Here is a 17,916-nt window from a genome sequence, read left to right on the forward strand (position 1 = left end):
TAAGAAAGAGGGAGAGGAGTACAAATGTGTGGTGATGTTCAAAGAAGTATAGTAATTATTTTTGTATTTGGGTAGTTTAATTTTGCACATATGGGACTATATTTGTTAGTTTGGAAACAATTTCATGTTTTTTTTACTGAATGACTGCCACACACTCGTTTTTTTTCTGCTCTATAGTTCTATATAATAAATATCATTCAATCACTTGTAGACAATATTTGGACAAAATGGCAAACAATTGACACAAGTGAAAAAAAATTTGAAAAGTAATGAGTAATGCTGTTTTTATAATGTAAACAGCTTTAAGTTTTTGGAGAGTGGTTGCACTGTGATTGACTATAGTAGCTCTGGAACATAAAACACTGTTAGTGTTTTTAAAAATAGTTCATATTGATTAAGGTTTTGTGCTGTGGCAATAAAATTTACTTTTGTGCAGAAAAATTCTATTTGGTTAATTGTATGAGGTAAGTGTTGCTGGATTAAGAATTCAGAAAAAGACACTTCTTAGCAGTTGTAACGATCTGGTAAGGAAAATAAATTATACAACAAATACAACATACAAATAAGCAAAAAACTTCAGCTTATAAAAAATACACTCATATGTTTTTCTTAGCTTAGTTAAAACTATATTGTTTGGCTGTTATGACACAGGTGATTATTGCTCTATTCTGTACAAAAAGATCCTTTGCTGATGGTGGGTTGATCTTTAGAGAGAACGTAGCTATGGATAAAAGAAAATGGAATAATGAGGTGAATTCATTGTGAATTGTGATATGTATCATAACCCAACATAATATACAATACAATATATACATGTATATTTCTTGTGAAATCAAGGGTTTTCAAAAAGAGTTTATCCTGCATTTTGTTGGATCAACTGTAAATAATTAAGTGTCCAGATTTCATTCAGTGAAAAACGATTAGTGTTTGGCTGGTCAGGATGTAGGATGATCACCACCTCATCCTCTCTGAATCATTCCAGAATCATTGGATGGAGCACCATCATTCCAGAAACCACATTTGCACTGCTCCACAGTTCAGTGTTTTATACCCCTGTAGCCATGGTTGGAATTAGACATGGAGCCAAAGGTACATGAGTACCTGAGGTACTTACTGCAGTCTTATACTATTTAATACACACACACACACACACACACACACACACAATCTAGACCTTTAAGTTCAGGATTATGCATTTTCCATGTGATGTTGAGCTTGGGTGGGTAGAAATTCTCAATCAAACATATTATAGATTGGCCAAATTCCATCAGATGTACACACACACACACACACACACACACACCCACGCCCTTACTCCTCCCACTCTCCATATATAAACCGTCACTTCCTCTCTACCTGCGTGTCGAACAACCTCGCAACCCACCTCCTCCCCATCTTCCTCCTTTGTTCATTTTCTCCCTTTCTCTTCCCGTATCTTGTGTGGGGGGGAAGTGAAAAAAAATATGAAAAGTAATGAGTAATGCTGTTTTTATAATGTAAACAGCTTTAAGTTTTTGGAGAGTGGTTGCACTGTGATTGACTATAGTAGCTCTGGAACATAAAACACTGTTAGTGTTTTTAAAAATAGTTCATATTGATTAAGGTTTTGTGCTGTGGCAATAAAATTTACTTTTGTGCAGAAAAATTATATTTGGTTAATTGTATGAGGTAAGTGTTGCTGGATTAAGAATTCAGAAAAAGACATTGGTAACACTTCTTAGCAGTTGTAACGATCTGGTAAGGAAAATAAATTATACAACAAATACAACATACAAAATATAGCCGCAAGCGGCAATCATCGGGTTCAAGCACCAACTTGCACAATGGTGCCTACTGGAGCATTGAATGGTGATGTGTAAGAAGGTCTAATATGATTGGAGATGCCCTGTCACATTTAGAAATTATCAAGTTTTTCACCTGTTATTAATGTTGAGCAGAGGCCTTTCAACCTGATCAGTGATTAAATTCACATGTAAATCTAGTGAACTTTGTAGAATATTCATTAAGTGAGTTAGAACTAGTCAAAAGGTGTCTACATGTTATTGGTATTGATCAGGTGGCTTCAACCAGAATGTTCACAAAGTGGTATTCAGATTGACCTTTGAACCTTTGCAGAACAAGCTGAAATGTTTGACCAAACAAGTTTAAATTAACACAAAGGAGTGAATGTTCTGATATGACATGTAATTACGAAGTTATTATAAATCTAGTTCTGAATTAAATGGCGCTTCATCAAGCACCAACTAGCACAATGGTGCCTACTAGAGCATAGGATGGTGATGTGTAAGAAGGTCTAACACAATTGGAGACATTCTGTCACATTTAGAAATGATCAAAAGTCTTTCACCTGTTATTAATGTTGAGAAGAGGCACAAAGGAGTGAATGTTCTGATATGACATGTAATGACAAAGTTATTCTAAATCTAGTTCTGTATTAAATGGTGCTTCATCAGAGTGATATTGTACAGAGGTCTTTAACATTGTGAGATTACAGCAAATACTGCAGAGTTACAGCAATTTAGGTTAGAAATTCCAAGGACGCACAGATTGCTTGATGCCTGGAGAGTATTGTATGTGAAATTTTCACAAATGTTTTTAATGAACATTTACCTAGAGACTCTACAGTGTGCAGCAAGACTGAAATGGAGGTGATAGGCCAAATATCCAGAGAGTAGTTTCAATATAGCTATTTTCAAACAATTAGCAATTATGAATGAACAAACCACTTTTTAAACATAGTTGTATGAGAAATTTGTCAGAGCCACTGTACTAAATATGGCAAAAACAATTAGATGTCAAAATAGTACAGCATGATTGACATATACTCGTTTTTTTGGAACAGCGCCCCCCAGTGGGCGGATTGTTTCAGCACTTTGCAGGTCACTACAGTGTCTCCACCTGAACATAACTGCCAAATATCATCCACATTGGGCAACATTCAGCCTGCCAAAATGTCTGCTGAATGCTGATTGGCTGATGGTGTTCAGCCATGTTGATTGATTAAGTTGCCCTTTGAACATCCTTTAGAGGCTGTATGATAGATTCTGCATGCAAAGTTTCAACTTGCTAGGTTGCACGGTTGCTGAGAAACAGTGCTCCAAATTTACCTCTTGAAGTGAATGGGGCATATATCCGGAAGGACTAATTTGCATATGGCGGCCATATTGTTTACATATTTCAACTTTTTCTTAATGAATATTGAAGCGCATGCTCTCACGAGTGTTTTGATACCAAACATGCCAGGATTGGTCAAAATTCCTAGGACTAGTTTGCAAAAGTAGGTTTTGCATATTATGCAAATTAGCAAAAAATCTATATAGACGGAAGTGCATGGTCCAAATTGGAAAGTTGTTGGTATTGACCCAAGGAATCCATCAAAAAAAGAATTTTGAATGTAGGTCTTATGGTTTTTGAGTTATTGAGAAAATTGTGAAAAATGAATTTCCTTGTTTATAGCGCCACCACTTGACCAATCGGTGCCATTTTTGTTGTCCACCGAGATGCACTGATCCTACATCTACCTACCAAGTTTCATTTCTCTATGACTTACGGTTTAGGCTGCACAACTGTTTTTTCAGGAGAAAAAGAATAATAATAATAAGAAATATAGCCGCAAGCGGCAATCATCGGGTTCAAGCACCAACTTGCACAATGGTGCCTACTGGAGCATTGAATGGTGATGTGTAAGAAGGTCTAATCTGATTGGAGATGCCCTGTCACATTTAGAAATTATCAAGTTTTTCACCTGTTATTAATGTTGAGCAGAGGCCTTTCAACCTGATCAGTGCTTAAATTCACATGTAAATCTAGTGAACTTTGTAGGATATTCATTAAGTGAGTTAGAACTAGTCAAAAGGTGTCTACATGTTATTGGTATTGATCAGGTGGCTTCAACCAGAATGTTCACAAAGTGGTATTCAGATTGACCTTTGAACCTTTGCAGAACAAGCTGAAATGTTTGACCAAACAAGTTTAAATTAACACAAAGGAGTGAATGTTCTGATATGACATGTAATTACGAAGTTATTATAAATCTAGTTCTGAATTAAATGGCGCTTCATCAAGCACCAACTAGCACAATGGTGCCTACTAGAGCATAGGATGGTGATGTGTAAGAAGGTCTAACACAATTGGAGACATTCTGTCACATTTAGAAATGATCAAAATCTTTTACCTGTTATTAATGTTGAGAAGAGGCACAAAGGAGTGCATGTTCTGATATGACATGTAATGACAAAGTTATTCTAAATCTAGTTCTGAATTAAATGGCGCTTCATCAGAGTGATATTGTACAGAGGTCTTTAACATTGTGAGATTACAGCAAATACTGCAGAGTTACAGCAATTTAGGTTAGAAATTCCAAGGACGCACAGATTGCTTGATGCCTGGACACTATTGTATGTGAAATTTTCACAAATGTTTTTAATGAACATTTACCTAGAGACTCTACAGTGTGCAACAAGACTGAAATGGAGGTGATAGGCCAAATATCCAGAGACTAGTTTCAATATAGCTATTTTCAAACAATTAGCAATTATGAATAAACAAAGCACTTTTTAAACATAGTTGTAATGAGAAATTTGTCAGAGCCACTGTACTAAATATGGCAAAAACAATTTGATGTCAAAATAGTACAGTATGATTGACATATATTAGATTTTTTGGAACAGCGCCCCCAAGTGGTGGGATTGTTTCAGCACTTTGCAGGTCACCACAGTGTCTCCACCTGAACATAACTGCCAAGTGTCATCCAGATTGGGCAACATTCAGCCTGCCAAAATGTCTGCTGAATGCTGATTGGCTGATGGTGTTCAGCCATGTTGATAAATTAAGTTGCCCTTTGAAGACCCTTTAGAGGCTGTAGGATATATTCTGCATGCAAATTTTCAGCTTGCTAGGTTGCAATGTTGCTGAGAAATAGTGTTCCAAATTTAACTGTTGAAGTGAATGGGGCATATATCCAGAAGGACTAATTTGCATATGGCGGCCATATTTTTGACAAATTCCAACATTTTTTTGATGAATATTGAAGGACATGCTCTCACGAGTGTTTTGACACCAAACATGTCAGTATTGGTCAAAATACCTAGGACTAGTTCGCAAAAGTATGTTTTGCATATTATGCAAATTAGCAAAAAATCTATCCAGGCGGAAGTTCATGGTCCAAATTGGAAAGTTGTAGGTATTGACCCAAGGAATCCATCAAAAAAAGAATTTTGAATGTAGGTCTTATGGTTTTTGAGTTATTGAGAAAATTGTGAAAAATGAATTTCCTTGTTTATAGCGCCACCACTTGACCAATCGGTGCTATTTTTGTTGTCCACTGAGATGCACTGATCCTACATCTACCTACCAAGTTTCATGTCTCTAGGCCTTATGGCCTAGGCTGCAGATATGCTTTTTCAGGAGAAAAAGCATAATGAAAAGTAATGAAAGCAAATATAATTGCTATAATATAGCCGCAAGCGGCAATCATCGGGTTCAAGCACCAACTTGCACAATGGTGCCTACTGGAGCATTGAATGGTGATGTGTAAGAAGGTCTAATATGATTGGAGATGCCCTGTCACATTTAGAAATTATCAAGTTTTTCACCTGTTATTAATGTTGAGCAGAGGCCTTTCAACCTGATCAGTGCTTAAATTCACATGTAAATCTAGTGAACTTTGTAGGATATTCATTAAGTGAGTTAGAACTAGTCAAAAGGTGTCTACATGTTATTGGTATTGATCAGGTGGCTTCAACCAGAATGTTCACAAAGTGGTATTCAGATTGACCTTTGAACCTTTGCAGAACAAGCTGAAATGTTTGACCAAACAAGTTTAAATTAACACAAAGGAGTGAATGTTCTGATATGACATGTAATTACGAAGTTATTATAAATCTAGTTCTGAATTAAATGGCGCTTCATCAAGCACCAACTAGCACAATGGTGCCTACTAGAGCATAGGATGGTGATGTGTAAGAAGGTCTAACACAATTGGAGACATTCTGTCACATTTAAAATGATCAAAAGTCTTTCACCTGTTATTAATGTTGAGAAGAGGCACAAAGGAGTGAATGTTCTGATATGACATGTAATGTCAAGTTATTCTTAATCTAGTTCTGTATTAAATGGTGCTTCATCAGAGTGATATTGTACAGAGGTCTTTAACATTGTGAGATTACAGCAAATACTGCAGAGTTACAGCAATTTAGGTTAGAAATTCCAAGGACGCACAGATTGCTTGATGCCTGGAGAGTATTGTATGTGAAATTTTCACAAATGTTTTTAATGAACATTTACCTAGAGACTCTACAGTGTGCAGCAAGACTGAAATGGAGGTGATAGGCCAAATATCCAGAGAGTAGTTTCAATATAGCTATTTTCAAACAATTAGCAATTATGAATGAACAAAGCACTTTTTAAACATAGTTGTATTGAGAAATTTGTCAGAGCCACTGTACTAAATATGGCAAAAACAATTAGATGTCAAAATAGTACAGCATGATTGACATATACTCGTTTTTTTGGAACAGCGCCCCCCAGTGGGCGGATTGTTTCAGCACTTTGCAGGTCACTACAGTGTCTCCACCTGAACATAACTGCCAAATATCATCCAGATTGGGCAACGTTCAGCCTGCCAAAATGTCTGCTGAATGCTGATTGGCTGATGGTGTTCAGCCATGTTGATTGATTAAGTTGCCCTTTGAACATCCTTTAGAGGCTGTATGTTAGATTCTGCATGCAAAGTTTCAACTTGCTAGGTTGCACGGTTGCTGAGAAACAGTGCTCCAAATTTACCTCTTGAAGTGAATGGGGCATATATCCGGAAGGACTAATTTGCATATGGCGGCCATATTGTTTACATATTTCAACTTTTTCTTAATGAATATTGAAGCGCATGCTCTCACGAGTGTTTTGATACCAAACATGCCAGGATTGGTCAAAAATCCTAGGACTAGTTTGCAAAAGTAGGTTTTGCATATTATGCAAATTAGCACAAAATCTATATAGACGGAAGTGCATGGTCCAAATTGGAAAGTTGTTGGTATTGACCCAAGGAATCCAGCAAAAAAAGAATTTTGAATGTAGGTCTTATGGTTTTTGAGTTATTGAGAAAATTGTGAAAAATGAATTTCCTTGTTTATAGCGCCACCACTTGACCAATCGGTGCCATTTTTGTTATCCACCGAGATGCACTGATCCTACATCTACCTACCAAGTTTCATTTCTCTATGACTTACGGTTTAGGCTGCACAACTGTTTTTACAGGAGAAAAAGAATAATAATAATAATAATAATAATAATAATAATAAGAAAAATCTTAGCAAAAACAATAGGGTTCTACGCACCTTCGGTGCTTGAACCCTAAATATAGCCGCAAGCGGCAATCATCGGGTTCAAGCACCAACTTGCACAATGGTGCCTACTGGAGCATTGAATGGTGATGTGTAAGAAGGTCTAATATGATTGGAGATGCCCTGTCACATTTAGAAATTATCAAGTTTTTCACCTGTTATTAATGTTGAGCAGAGGCCTTTCAACCTGATCAGTGATTAAATTCACATGTAAATCTAGTGAACTTTGTAGGATATTCATTAAGTGAGTTAGAACTAGTCAAAAGGTGTCTACATGTTATTGGTATTGATCAGGTGGCTTCAACCAGAATGTTCACAAAGTGGTATTCAGATTGACCTTTGAACCTTTGCAGAACAAGCTGAAATGTTTGACCAAACAAGTTTAAATTAACACAAAGGAGTGAATGTTCTGATATGACATGTAATTACGAAGTTATTATAAATCTAGTTCTGAATTAAATGGCGCTTCATCAAGCACCAACTAGCACAATGGTGCCTACTAGAGCATAGGATGGTGATGTGTAAGAAGGTCTAACACAATTGGAGACATTCTGTCACATTTAGAAATGATCAAAAGTCTTTCACCTGTTATTAATGTTGAGAAGAGGCACAAAGGAGTGAATGTTCTGATATGACATGTAATGTCAAGTTATTCTTAATCTAGTTCTGTATTAAATGGTGCTTCATCAGAGTGATATTGTACAGAGGTCTTTAACATTGTGAGATTACAGCAAATACTGCAGAGTTACAGCAATTTAGGTTAGAAATTCCAAGGACGCACAGATTGCTTGATGCCTGGAGAGTATTGTATGTGAAATTTTCACAAATGTTTTTAATGAACATTTACCTAGAGACTCTACAGTGTGCAGCAAGACTGAAATGGAGGTGATAGGCCAAATATCCAGAGAGTAGTTTCAATATAGCTATTTTCAAACAATTAGCAATTATGAATGAACAAAGCACTTTTTAAACATAGTTGTATTGAGAAATTTGTCAGAGCCACTGTACTAAATATGGCAAAAACAATTAGATGTCAAAATAGTACAGCATGATTGACATATACTCGTTTTTTTGGAACAGCGCCCCCCAGTGGGCGGATTGTTTCAGCATTTTGCAGGTCACTACAGTGTCTCCACCTGAACATAACTGCCAAATATCATCCAGATTGGGCAACATTCAGCCTGCCAAAATGTCTGCTGAATGCTGATTGGCTGATGGTGTTCAGCCATGTTGATTGATTAAGTTGCCCTTTGAACATCCTTTAGAGGCTGTATGATAGATTCTGCATGCAAAGTTTCAACTTGCTAGGTTGCACGGTTGCTGAGAAACAGTGCTCCAAATTTACCTCTTGAAGTGAATGGGGCATATATCCGGAAGGACTAATTTGCATATGGCGGCCATATTGTTTACATATTTCAACTTTTTCTTAATGAATATTGAAGCGCATGCTCTCACGAGTGTTTTGATACCAAACATGCCAGGATTGGTCAAAATTCCTAGGACTAGTTTGCAAAAGTAGGTTTTGCATATTATGCAAATTAGCAAAAAATCTATATAGACGGAAGTGCATGGTCCAAATTGGAAAGTTGTTGGTATTGACCCAAGGAATCCATCAAAAAAAGAATTTTGAATGTAGGTCTTATGGTTTTTGAGTTATTGAGAAAATTGTGAAAAATGAATTTCCTTGTTTATAGCGCCACCACTTGACCAATCGGTGCCATTTTTGTTGTCCACCGAGATGCACTGATCCTACATCTACCTACCAAGTTTCATTTCTCTATGACTTACGGTTTAGGCTGCACAACTGTTTTTACAGGAGAAAAAGAATAATAATAATAATAATAAGAAAAATCTTAGCAAAAACAATAGGGTTCTACGCACCTTCGGTGCTTGAACCCTAATAATAAGAAGAAAAATCTTAGCAAAAACAATAGGGTTCTACGCACCTTCGGTGCTTGAACCCTAATAAGAAGAAAAATCTTAGCAAAAACAATAGGGTTCTACGCACCTTCGGTGCTTGAACCCTAATAATAATAATAATAATAATAATAACAGTGTGGTCATATATAATTTCTCCTACCCTTCAGTGTTGCTGTTTCTGAGCCGGCAGGATGCTTCACAGTACAGGTCAGGGAATTATTAGTCCAGGTTGTGGCATTGATCTGCACCTGGCTCACCGCTGTGAACGAATTACTTTGCGACTTCATAGCCGGGAACTGCACCTCACTACTCTTACTGCCGGAACCAAGAGTCCACTCCATCTCCAGCGATTCAGGAAAGAAACCACTAGTGACGCAGCCGAATGTCAGAAGCCCGTCTGTTGGAGGTCCGCACTGGGATACAATGAAGGGAACTGAGGGCTTAGTCTGAGACACTGAGAGAGAGAGAGAGAGAGAGAGAGAGAAGCTGCTCAGAAATAAATTTATGTGAAATGCTTTTGTACCAGATTTAAATTACGTCAACGAGAATTCTACTACACTACTACTACTACTACTAATAATAATAATATTAATAATAATTTAATGTCCTTTAAATGACAGAATAAACATAACTGCAGGAACTGCAAGTAAAATATTTAAGCCTAACACCTAAAGGGTTCACACTATAAAATATTTTAAAACACAACTATAGAAAATGTGCATAATGTTGGCCAGTTTGTTCTACAGTACAGATATTTACAATTCATTTACTAACAAGAGCAACTGAAAAAGCAACGATACAAGTAATAGCAGGTCCTTAGGGCACTGTTGAAATACTGAGAATATAGACGGATCCCCTTAAATGTGCAAGTGTTCTGTAGTTGTATTCCTGTTTAAAAACCTGGATGACGGTTCTAGCCTAGTTCCAGCTTAACAATGACTGACAGCTATCTATTGCAAATCACATACAACCTTTACACTCTTGTGCATTATATTCATTATCTGAACATTTTGTAATTAATTAGTATTGTTAACAGAAATACATTAATAAATAAAATAGTCAAATTAAATTTACCATGAGCTAAATGTTTTTGAGGGGGCAGAGAACATTATATTTCCTCCATAAAATGTTTAATTACGTCTATTTCTGCATATTAATTGCAATCATACTGAGCAGTAAACCCAGAGCATGCTTTGGCGCGGTGCAGGTGAAGTGCGTGTGCAGTGTAGAACACTTTACTGACTAATAAAAAGCAGGAATTACTGTATAAAATGCAAAAATGTGAAATATCTTACAGTTTATCCCTAAGCAATTAAACAGTACAATTACATTTAAAAAATCAGCAAATGAGTAGGGAAACTGTCTTGTACCCAAATTCTTCCTTCTGTTTAAGATAAAGATTTTTTTACAAGAATTTTTAATATTGTGATAGTACCTTCCTAAGTCTTTCAGAGCTTGTGTTTAGTAATGGTTTAGAATATGGGGACATTAAGCATGTAGGCTCTTCTTTACTTCACTGGTTAGACTATCACATCATTCTTTTATATCTAATTCATTGTTTCACAAACATCGTTTTGTATTTTATGATTTGGTCTCTTGGCCTTAGTTAAGCTTTAGGAGCACTGATATATTTTTATTTATATCACTTTTAACTCTTTTTTGTCTTTTTTGTGTAATTTGCTGTCACATCTTAACCGTTTCTTTGTTCTTTCAGACTATTGCTTTGCGAGGTCTCCAAGATTATTTTAGAACTGGACAGAAAAGCATTTTTTTTTTCAAAAAAGTTTTTTGTATGTTTTAATCTCAAAAAAAAGGTTTTAAAAAAAATTATTTACCGAACGATGCACATTTAACAAACACTTATTACATGAGTGTATTTGAGTGCAATGTCTTTGAAAATATCATTTCTTTTAAATTTTCGATGATGTTAATGGGATATATGTACTAATGAAAAAGTGCGAGGAATGTACGCTATTAACATGTCTTAATTATACATAAATCAATTGTCAAAGTAATCGATGTCCAAAGAAACAAGTATAAAGATATCACTGTCATGCAAAAAATGTATCTTCTTTTTTTTTCAGTTGCCTCAAAATTATTTTATGTTTAGAACGTGTTTTCCTTCTCTTGTACAATTGTAAAATCACTATCTACATAAGCAACATAATAGATAGCCAACATGTAGTAAAATTAATCATGACGTTACTTTTACAATAGCGATTTTATTTTTTTAAATGGTCAAAAGTGCAAGGTATTATACTGGCTACATATATGTAACAAACAGCTTGCTTTAAAAACATAAAATGCAAAACAAACAAATATTTAATATGCCATATAAATAATTATCATATTAAGGCATTAATAAACATTACACGGAAGCGTTATTAACACTTTAAATTGCCACTGCAATGTTTCATTTCATTTACAATGTTCATTTAACAGGAATAGTGTTCATTTAATACTGGCAAATTTACTATGCGTTTGACCTTTCACAATGAAGTTATTGCATTAGATAACACATTACGCCTGTTTGTAAATATGTTTAAAATTAGTTATATCTCATTTAGGGACGATTATGACAAGATAAGATATAAAAACATGCAAATAATTTCTAAGTAAAAAAAAATGGCATTGTTCTTGTAGAACGATGCATTATTGTTTAATTCATTTTACAGTCATGGTATATAAAATCATATAAATTCTAAGAGCGTTTTTGCAGTTTAATCAACAACCAATAAACCCAGTCCCCCAATTAGGAGCTTTTGTTTGTCTTTTCCATATTCTAAACCCTGTGCTACTTTAATCAAGTGCTTGCAGCAATTAATAAAATGTGTTACATAAGAGTAGTTATGTTTGTTGCACTTTAAACATTTTAGTTAAATACATTAAAGTATTTTAGTTTTAGACCAATCATGCATTTATTTTTTTAAATAATTAATCAGGAACAGAGTGAATAAGGTATTTTCTCTAGAGAACTACTTGTACATTGTGCAAAAATAGTCGACTATGTCTGATCTATCATGATCTGAAATCGACTGACTATGCTACATTTAATCGACAGTAAGAACCAAGATAAAAGCCTTCCTTCTCTGAAAAGTCTATTATGGGTTAACAGTAAATTAATGTTTGGTAACACTTTTCAATAAGCGTACATTAATTAACAATACTTAGGACAGACTTCATCGCTAAGGCATACTAAGTATAGCCTAGTTTATGCAACTGTCTTTTGTATTTAAGCAAAGGGGGAAAAAACTATTACAACAACCTATAATGATTTAAACACATATTTGGGTAAAGTAATTCAACAGTTCTGATCCAATTCTTTCTTACCTGAAGTGACAGTGACCAGCGTTCCTTTTCCCCAGTAGTCAAACCAACACAGTGAGTGAAATGACTTTTCCACAATACATAAAGGCGTAAAGTAAGTCGATTACATAACGTCCATCAGATTACCGCAGCCGTTATTGAGCAAACGGAAAATGACTAGCCAGTATTAATTAGTAAATGTCTATAGTAATATTGCATCTGAAAGCAATCTAAACATTACAAAAAGGTTTCTTCATTTGGACACCTTGCACTTTTCCCTTTTAAAATAAACACAAGATCTGGAGCTGACAGTTAATGCAGTTCAATCTCTAAAATTCATCAGGGTTTCATGAAACTGAATTTAATTTACTTGAATTTTAATAAAATCCCCTGAACCTAGAAAGTCTTAGCAATAATCTGCAGACGTTTGTTAGAGTTTATTGGAATTGTTTCTTACCTGAAGACACGGTCACCATCGTTCCTTTCCCCCAGTAGCCAAAAGCGTAGTCACAGTGACAAACTACCCATCACTACCCGTACAATATACTAACACCACCCAAGAGTTCCTAAAATGTTCTTAATGCACTGAAATACTGTACAATCATTGTGGGCAATATACTGTCCTTTTAAGGTTTGATGTTTGTTTCTAATAAACGTATTCTATTTTAAGTTAGAATCATTCATTTTTTGTGTTTTCTAATGCACTGTATTCTATACTCTTGGGCAAAATATCATAATTTAAAGGTTATGCCTAATATTGTCTGGTGTCTATTTTAACTTGTTTTCTCAAACCCTCTCATTAATCAATTTATTTTCAGACATTTCAACAAACCAAAAAGCACAGAAAATAATAAGATGGAGCTACTTACCTGATGAAACAGTCACTTGGGTTCCTTTCCCCCAGTAGTCAAAGTAGCCATCACCATGGTTGAAGCTGTGAAGCAACCTATCAAAAACTGAGGACTGATGGGGTATTGATACTGCTGTAGTGTTGAAGTCATTTTCACAAAAAAAAAATATAACAGAACAAAACAAACAAACAAACAAAAAATGTTTGATTTTTGAGGGGAAATTAATTTTATTGTCTATAGACAAACACTATAGATCAACGCACTTCTAAATCATAATTTCTGCTAATTTGTTTAGTTTGTCTTTGTTAAAAGGCAGTAAGTTGTGTAAGAGAAATAGCAGATTAAATAAATTTTCTAACATTCATTAAATTTAGAAAGTAAATAACAAAGTGCAGAAAGGTTTCATATTTTGATATTTTGAAAATCAGTACAAGCTGTAATTTGAATTTTGAATGCAAGTTTTTGCAAGGGATTTCTTTTTTTGAAATATACCTTCTATACCTTCTTTCAATCAGAAAATCTGATTTGTTTTAGTTTCTTTCTGATGGCAAATGCTGTACTTTGACACAGGGATGCTGCCTGGGTATGTAAACACCTGGGGCTCAGCCCAGTTAATTATATATATATATATATATATATATATATATATATATATATATTACAATAAGTATCCTGATATATAATGTTTAAGACTATAATGTGTAGTTTATTAGCTGATCAGTTGGATCCAGAGGAAAACATACAATTTTAGGGCAGAGACCAGGGTTAAGAAACTCATTTAAACTAAGTATAGTACTAAATTCTGGCTATTCACAACATCCAGCTTCTAGCTAACTGGTTAGCTAAATTATTTTTTGTTAATTATAGCTTACAGTAATCCTGCAATCCTAAATTAATAAAAACTATTTGAAAATGAAATAGTTATTGGCTGATTAGGTACAGTGGTGTGAAAAAGTGGTTGCTTTCTTCCTGATTTCCTACTTTTTGGCATGTTTGTCACACTTAAATGTTTCAGAACATCGAACCAATTTAAATATTAGTCAAAGGTAAACACAAAATGCTATTTTAAATGAAGATGTTTATTATTAAGGGAGAAAAAAATCCAAACCCACATGGCCCTGTGTGAGCATTTTGTGTTTTTGTGTTGTCTTTGACTAATATTTAAATTGGTTTGATGTTCCGAAACATTTAAGTGTGACAAACATGCAAAAAATCAGGAAGGGGGCAAAAACTTTTTCACATCACTGTACATCAGGGCAAGTTAAACATATATAGATTTATAATCTCAAACCTTGAATATCTATCCAAGCTAGCTCATTCTAAATCACATGCTGTACTTTATTAAACACACAGTGGGTTTGATCTGTGTGTTTTGATTCAGAGACAAGTTTTTTTAACCAGCTTTCATCTCATCACAATTTACATGGTTAGCTCTTGTAACGCTCCAGCCCGGATAGGGAGCCTTTGGGCGGGTGAAACACGAAGCACCCTGGATCAGATGAGAGACTCTGACTCACTCTGGCGGTACTCCACTCGTTTATTAGTTCATACATGAACTAAGTAGACACCAAAAGCACTTATTAGGCGTTACTACAAAAATAAAATAAACAAAATAAAGGAGCTTAGGTCCAGTGGGTCTAGTGGTACAGCACAACAACTCTCTGTGTCTAACATTATCAGCGTAGCTACCCATGTGCCCACACGCTTGGCGCGAGGGTCTCTTAAAGGGACAGTGTACACATAACTAAAATACTGGCCGTTACATATTTCCCCCGGCCCTTTTAAAGGCTGTCCCCAGCCGCAACAAAAGGAACATAACTGGTACTACCATAACTTTACATAGCAATAGTACACAGAGACAATAAAATAAAATGCAAATACTTGGCAAACATGACAGTACAGCATATAGCTGAATGAAACAAAAAAACAGCCCATTTAGTGCAAAATTACAATGAAAGAATACCTTTTTTTTTTCTTTTTACATAAGGTCCTAACAGCACCTAAACAAACCAACATCACTGCCTGTATTGAATAATCTTTGGAAACAGAACTGAGTGTACCAATTGTACTAACTGTACTAACTACACCATGAGTACCTTATTCAAAGCCTAGCCTCTGTGTGTGATAGGGATTGGTCCACTTTCTCTGAGACCACCCTGAAGTGATTCTGGGTACACGTCTCTGTCTCAGTGAGTAGCGTGTGTCTGCATGTTCAAAGTTGTGATCAGTGTTAGTCAGAGAGGTCTTGGACACACCTGCCATCATCAGAAGTACATTCCTGTTGGTCCAACTCAACCGTCTGCTTCTCCATATTCCTCTCCAGCTCTTGGTGAATACTGACTGTTCTTGGATGGGATGCCTGATTCCCATGTGTGGAATGGCTGAATGTTGACAACATGAAAAACACCTGCGTCATCGCCAGTGTCTACGCTTGTCAGTCTGTAATTTACATCTGAAAGCTTTTGTGAGATACGGAATGGGCCAGTAAATACAGGGGCTAATTTAGCAGTAAAATTAGCAAGTGCATCAGATCTGGGGTGTGTTTTTACTTTTACCAGATCATCCACCTGATAGGACACATCACGACGCCTCTGATCATAATAATGCTTTCGCCGCACATGACTGGCTTCCAGAGCTGCTTGGGCATGGTCGTGCGCCTCTCTGATTGAGGCCCTTAAGTTCTCTGGGTATGGGATGTCAGGCTCGTCTACCCCAACAGGCGAAGGTTTAGTGATTAGGTCCAGTGGGGTGTCAAGCTCACGACCGTACAACATCATTGATGGACTGTGCCCTGTGCTTTCATGGGGAGCTGTGCGTATCGCAAAGCAGATTTGAGGGATGTATCTGTCCCAAGATGTGTGCTTGTCACCCACATAAGAACGAATTGCAGTTTTTAGTGTCCGGTTGACACGCTGTGTGGCATTTGTTTGTGGGTGGTATGCTGTGGTCAGCCTGTGCTCGGTCCCGAGAGTAGACACCACGTGTTTAAAGAAGTCGCTAATGAATGGAGATCCTCTGTCAGATATCAGGTAGGTTGGGGCGCCATGACGTGCAAACACCTCGCTCATGAACTTGTTGCCTGCTGTCCGAGCAGTGGCTTCCTTAACAGCTGACACATCCACCCATTTAGAGAAATAATCAACGAAAACAAGAATGTATGCATTTCTGCAGGGAGTGCAGGGCAGCGGACCCACAAAGTCTACTCCTGTGTACTCCCATGGCTTACAGGGACGTATAGGAATCATAAAGCCAGCGGGTTTCCTCTGACTGGGTTTTGAGAGCTGACAGACCGTGCAAGAGGCGACGTATCTTTTGACATCCCCAGACATTTTGGGCCAGAAAAACCTAAGACGAAGCCGAGCCAAAGTCTTTGTAGCTCCTAAGTGTCCAGCTGTCTGGTGATCATGGTAGTACTTCAACAAAGCAGGTCTAAGTGACAAAGGAGCAAAGAACTTGAGCTGTTTCATTGGGTGCAGCACTCATGAGGCTTTTGGGTCACTGTAGTAAAGCAGTCCATCCTGAATAGTGTACTTGTGTGTCTCATTCTGAAGGTCTCGCAGCAACTTGCCAGTTGCAGGGTCGTCCAACTGCAGCTGTCGCAGGTGTTCCTTGTCTGTGGGCATGACAGGTGGCAGGGCACGGAGATCCAGGCTGCCAATTATTGCAAAGTCGGGCAGTACATCCAGAATGGCACCCTCCCCGGGCTGCGGGTTACGAGACAGAGCATCAGGCACTTTGTTCTTGGCTCCGGGCTTGTGGACCACACTAAAGTCAAAGTCTTGAAGCCGCAATGACCACCTAGCGAGTCTTCCATAAGGGTTGGGCCGAGACATCAGCCACCTTAGGCTGCTGTGGTCAGTAAAGATAGTCACATGAAGACCCTCCACATACGGCCTGAAGTATTCCAGAGCCCAAATGACAGCTAGACATTCTTTTTCAGGAGTGGAGTACGTTTTTTCCGCTTTATGGAGGGTACGGCTCGCATAGGCAACTGCCACATCACGGCCTTCGTCATCTTTCTGCATCAGAGCTGCACCAAGGCCTGCATCGGATGCATCAGTGTGGACAGAGAAAGGCCTGCCAAAGTCGGGGAACCTCAAGATGGGTGCTGAGGTCAGACAGCCTTTTAGAAAGTCCATAGCAGATTCACATTTTCCGTCCCAGACAAATGTAGAATCATGTTTTGTGAGTGCGAATAAAGGCTCCGCATGACGGGCATAGTTTTGAATGAATCGTCGATAGTAACTTGTGAGCCCTAGAAACTGTCTGACCTGCTTCACTGTGCTTGGAGTTTTAAAGCTGGTCACAGCCTCCACTTTATCTAGGTCTGGCAGAATACCTGAAGGGGTGACCCGGTACCCAAGGAAGGTAAGCTCCTTCAAGCAGAACTGGCATTTTTTCAGTTTCAAGGAGAGACCAGCGGAGTCAAGTCTCGAAAGGACTTCTCTTAAGTCAGCCAGATGTTGTTCAAATGTCGGCGAGGCTATGACTATGTCATC

The 17,916-nt window shown here is 37.0% G+C and overlaps 1 protein-coding gene and 1 gene segment (V, D, J or C); both read right to left on the bottom strand.

Annotated features, from left to right (window-relative positions):
- The window catches only part of LOC103038942 (Ig gamma-1 chain C region, membrane-bound form-like), a 76,555-nt gene that overhangs the window by 39,832 nt on the left and 18,807 nt on the right, over window positions 1–17,916 (bottom strand).
- On the bottom strand, window positions 9,372–13,078 carry LOC103039569 (Ig heavy chain Mem5-like). Its single transcript, XM_049467717.1, has 2 exons — window positions 13,024–13,078; window positions 9,372–9,714 (listed from the first exon to the last, which is right to left on the bottom strand). The coding sequence occupies exons 1-2, from the start codon at window positions 13,040–13,042 to the stop codon at window positions 9,401–9,403; spliced, it is 333 nt and encodes a 110-aa protein (XP_049323674.1). The 5' UTR covers window positions 13,043–13,078; the 3' UTR covers window positions 9,372–9,400.

The sequence above is a fragment of the Astyanax mexicanus genome, chromosome 19 (genome assembly GCF_023375975.1).
Source record: "Astyanax mexicanus isolate ESR-SI-001 chromosome 19, AstMex3_surface, whole genome shotgun sequence".
NCBI classification, from domain to species: Eukaryota; Metazoa; Chordata; class Actinopteri; order Characiformes; family Acestrorhamphidae; genus Astyanax; species Astyanax mexicanus.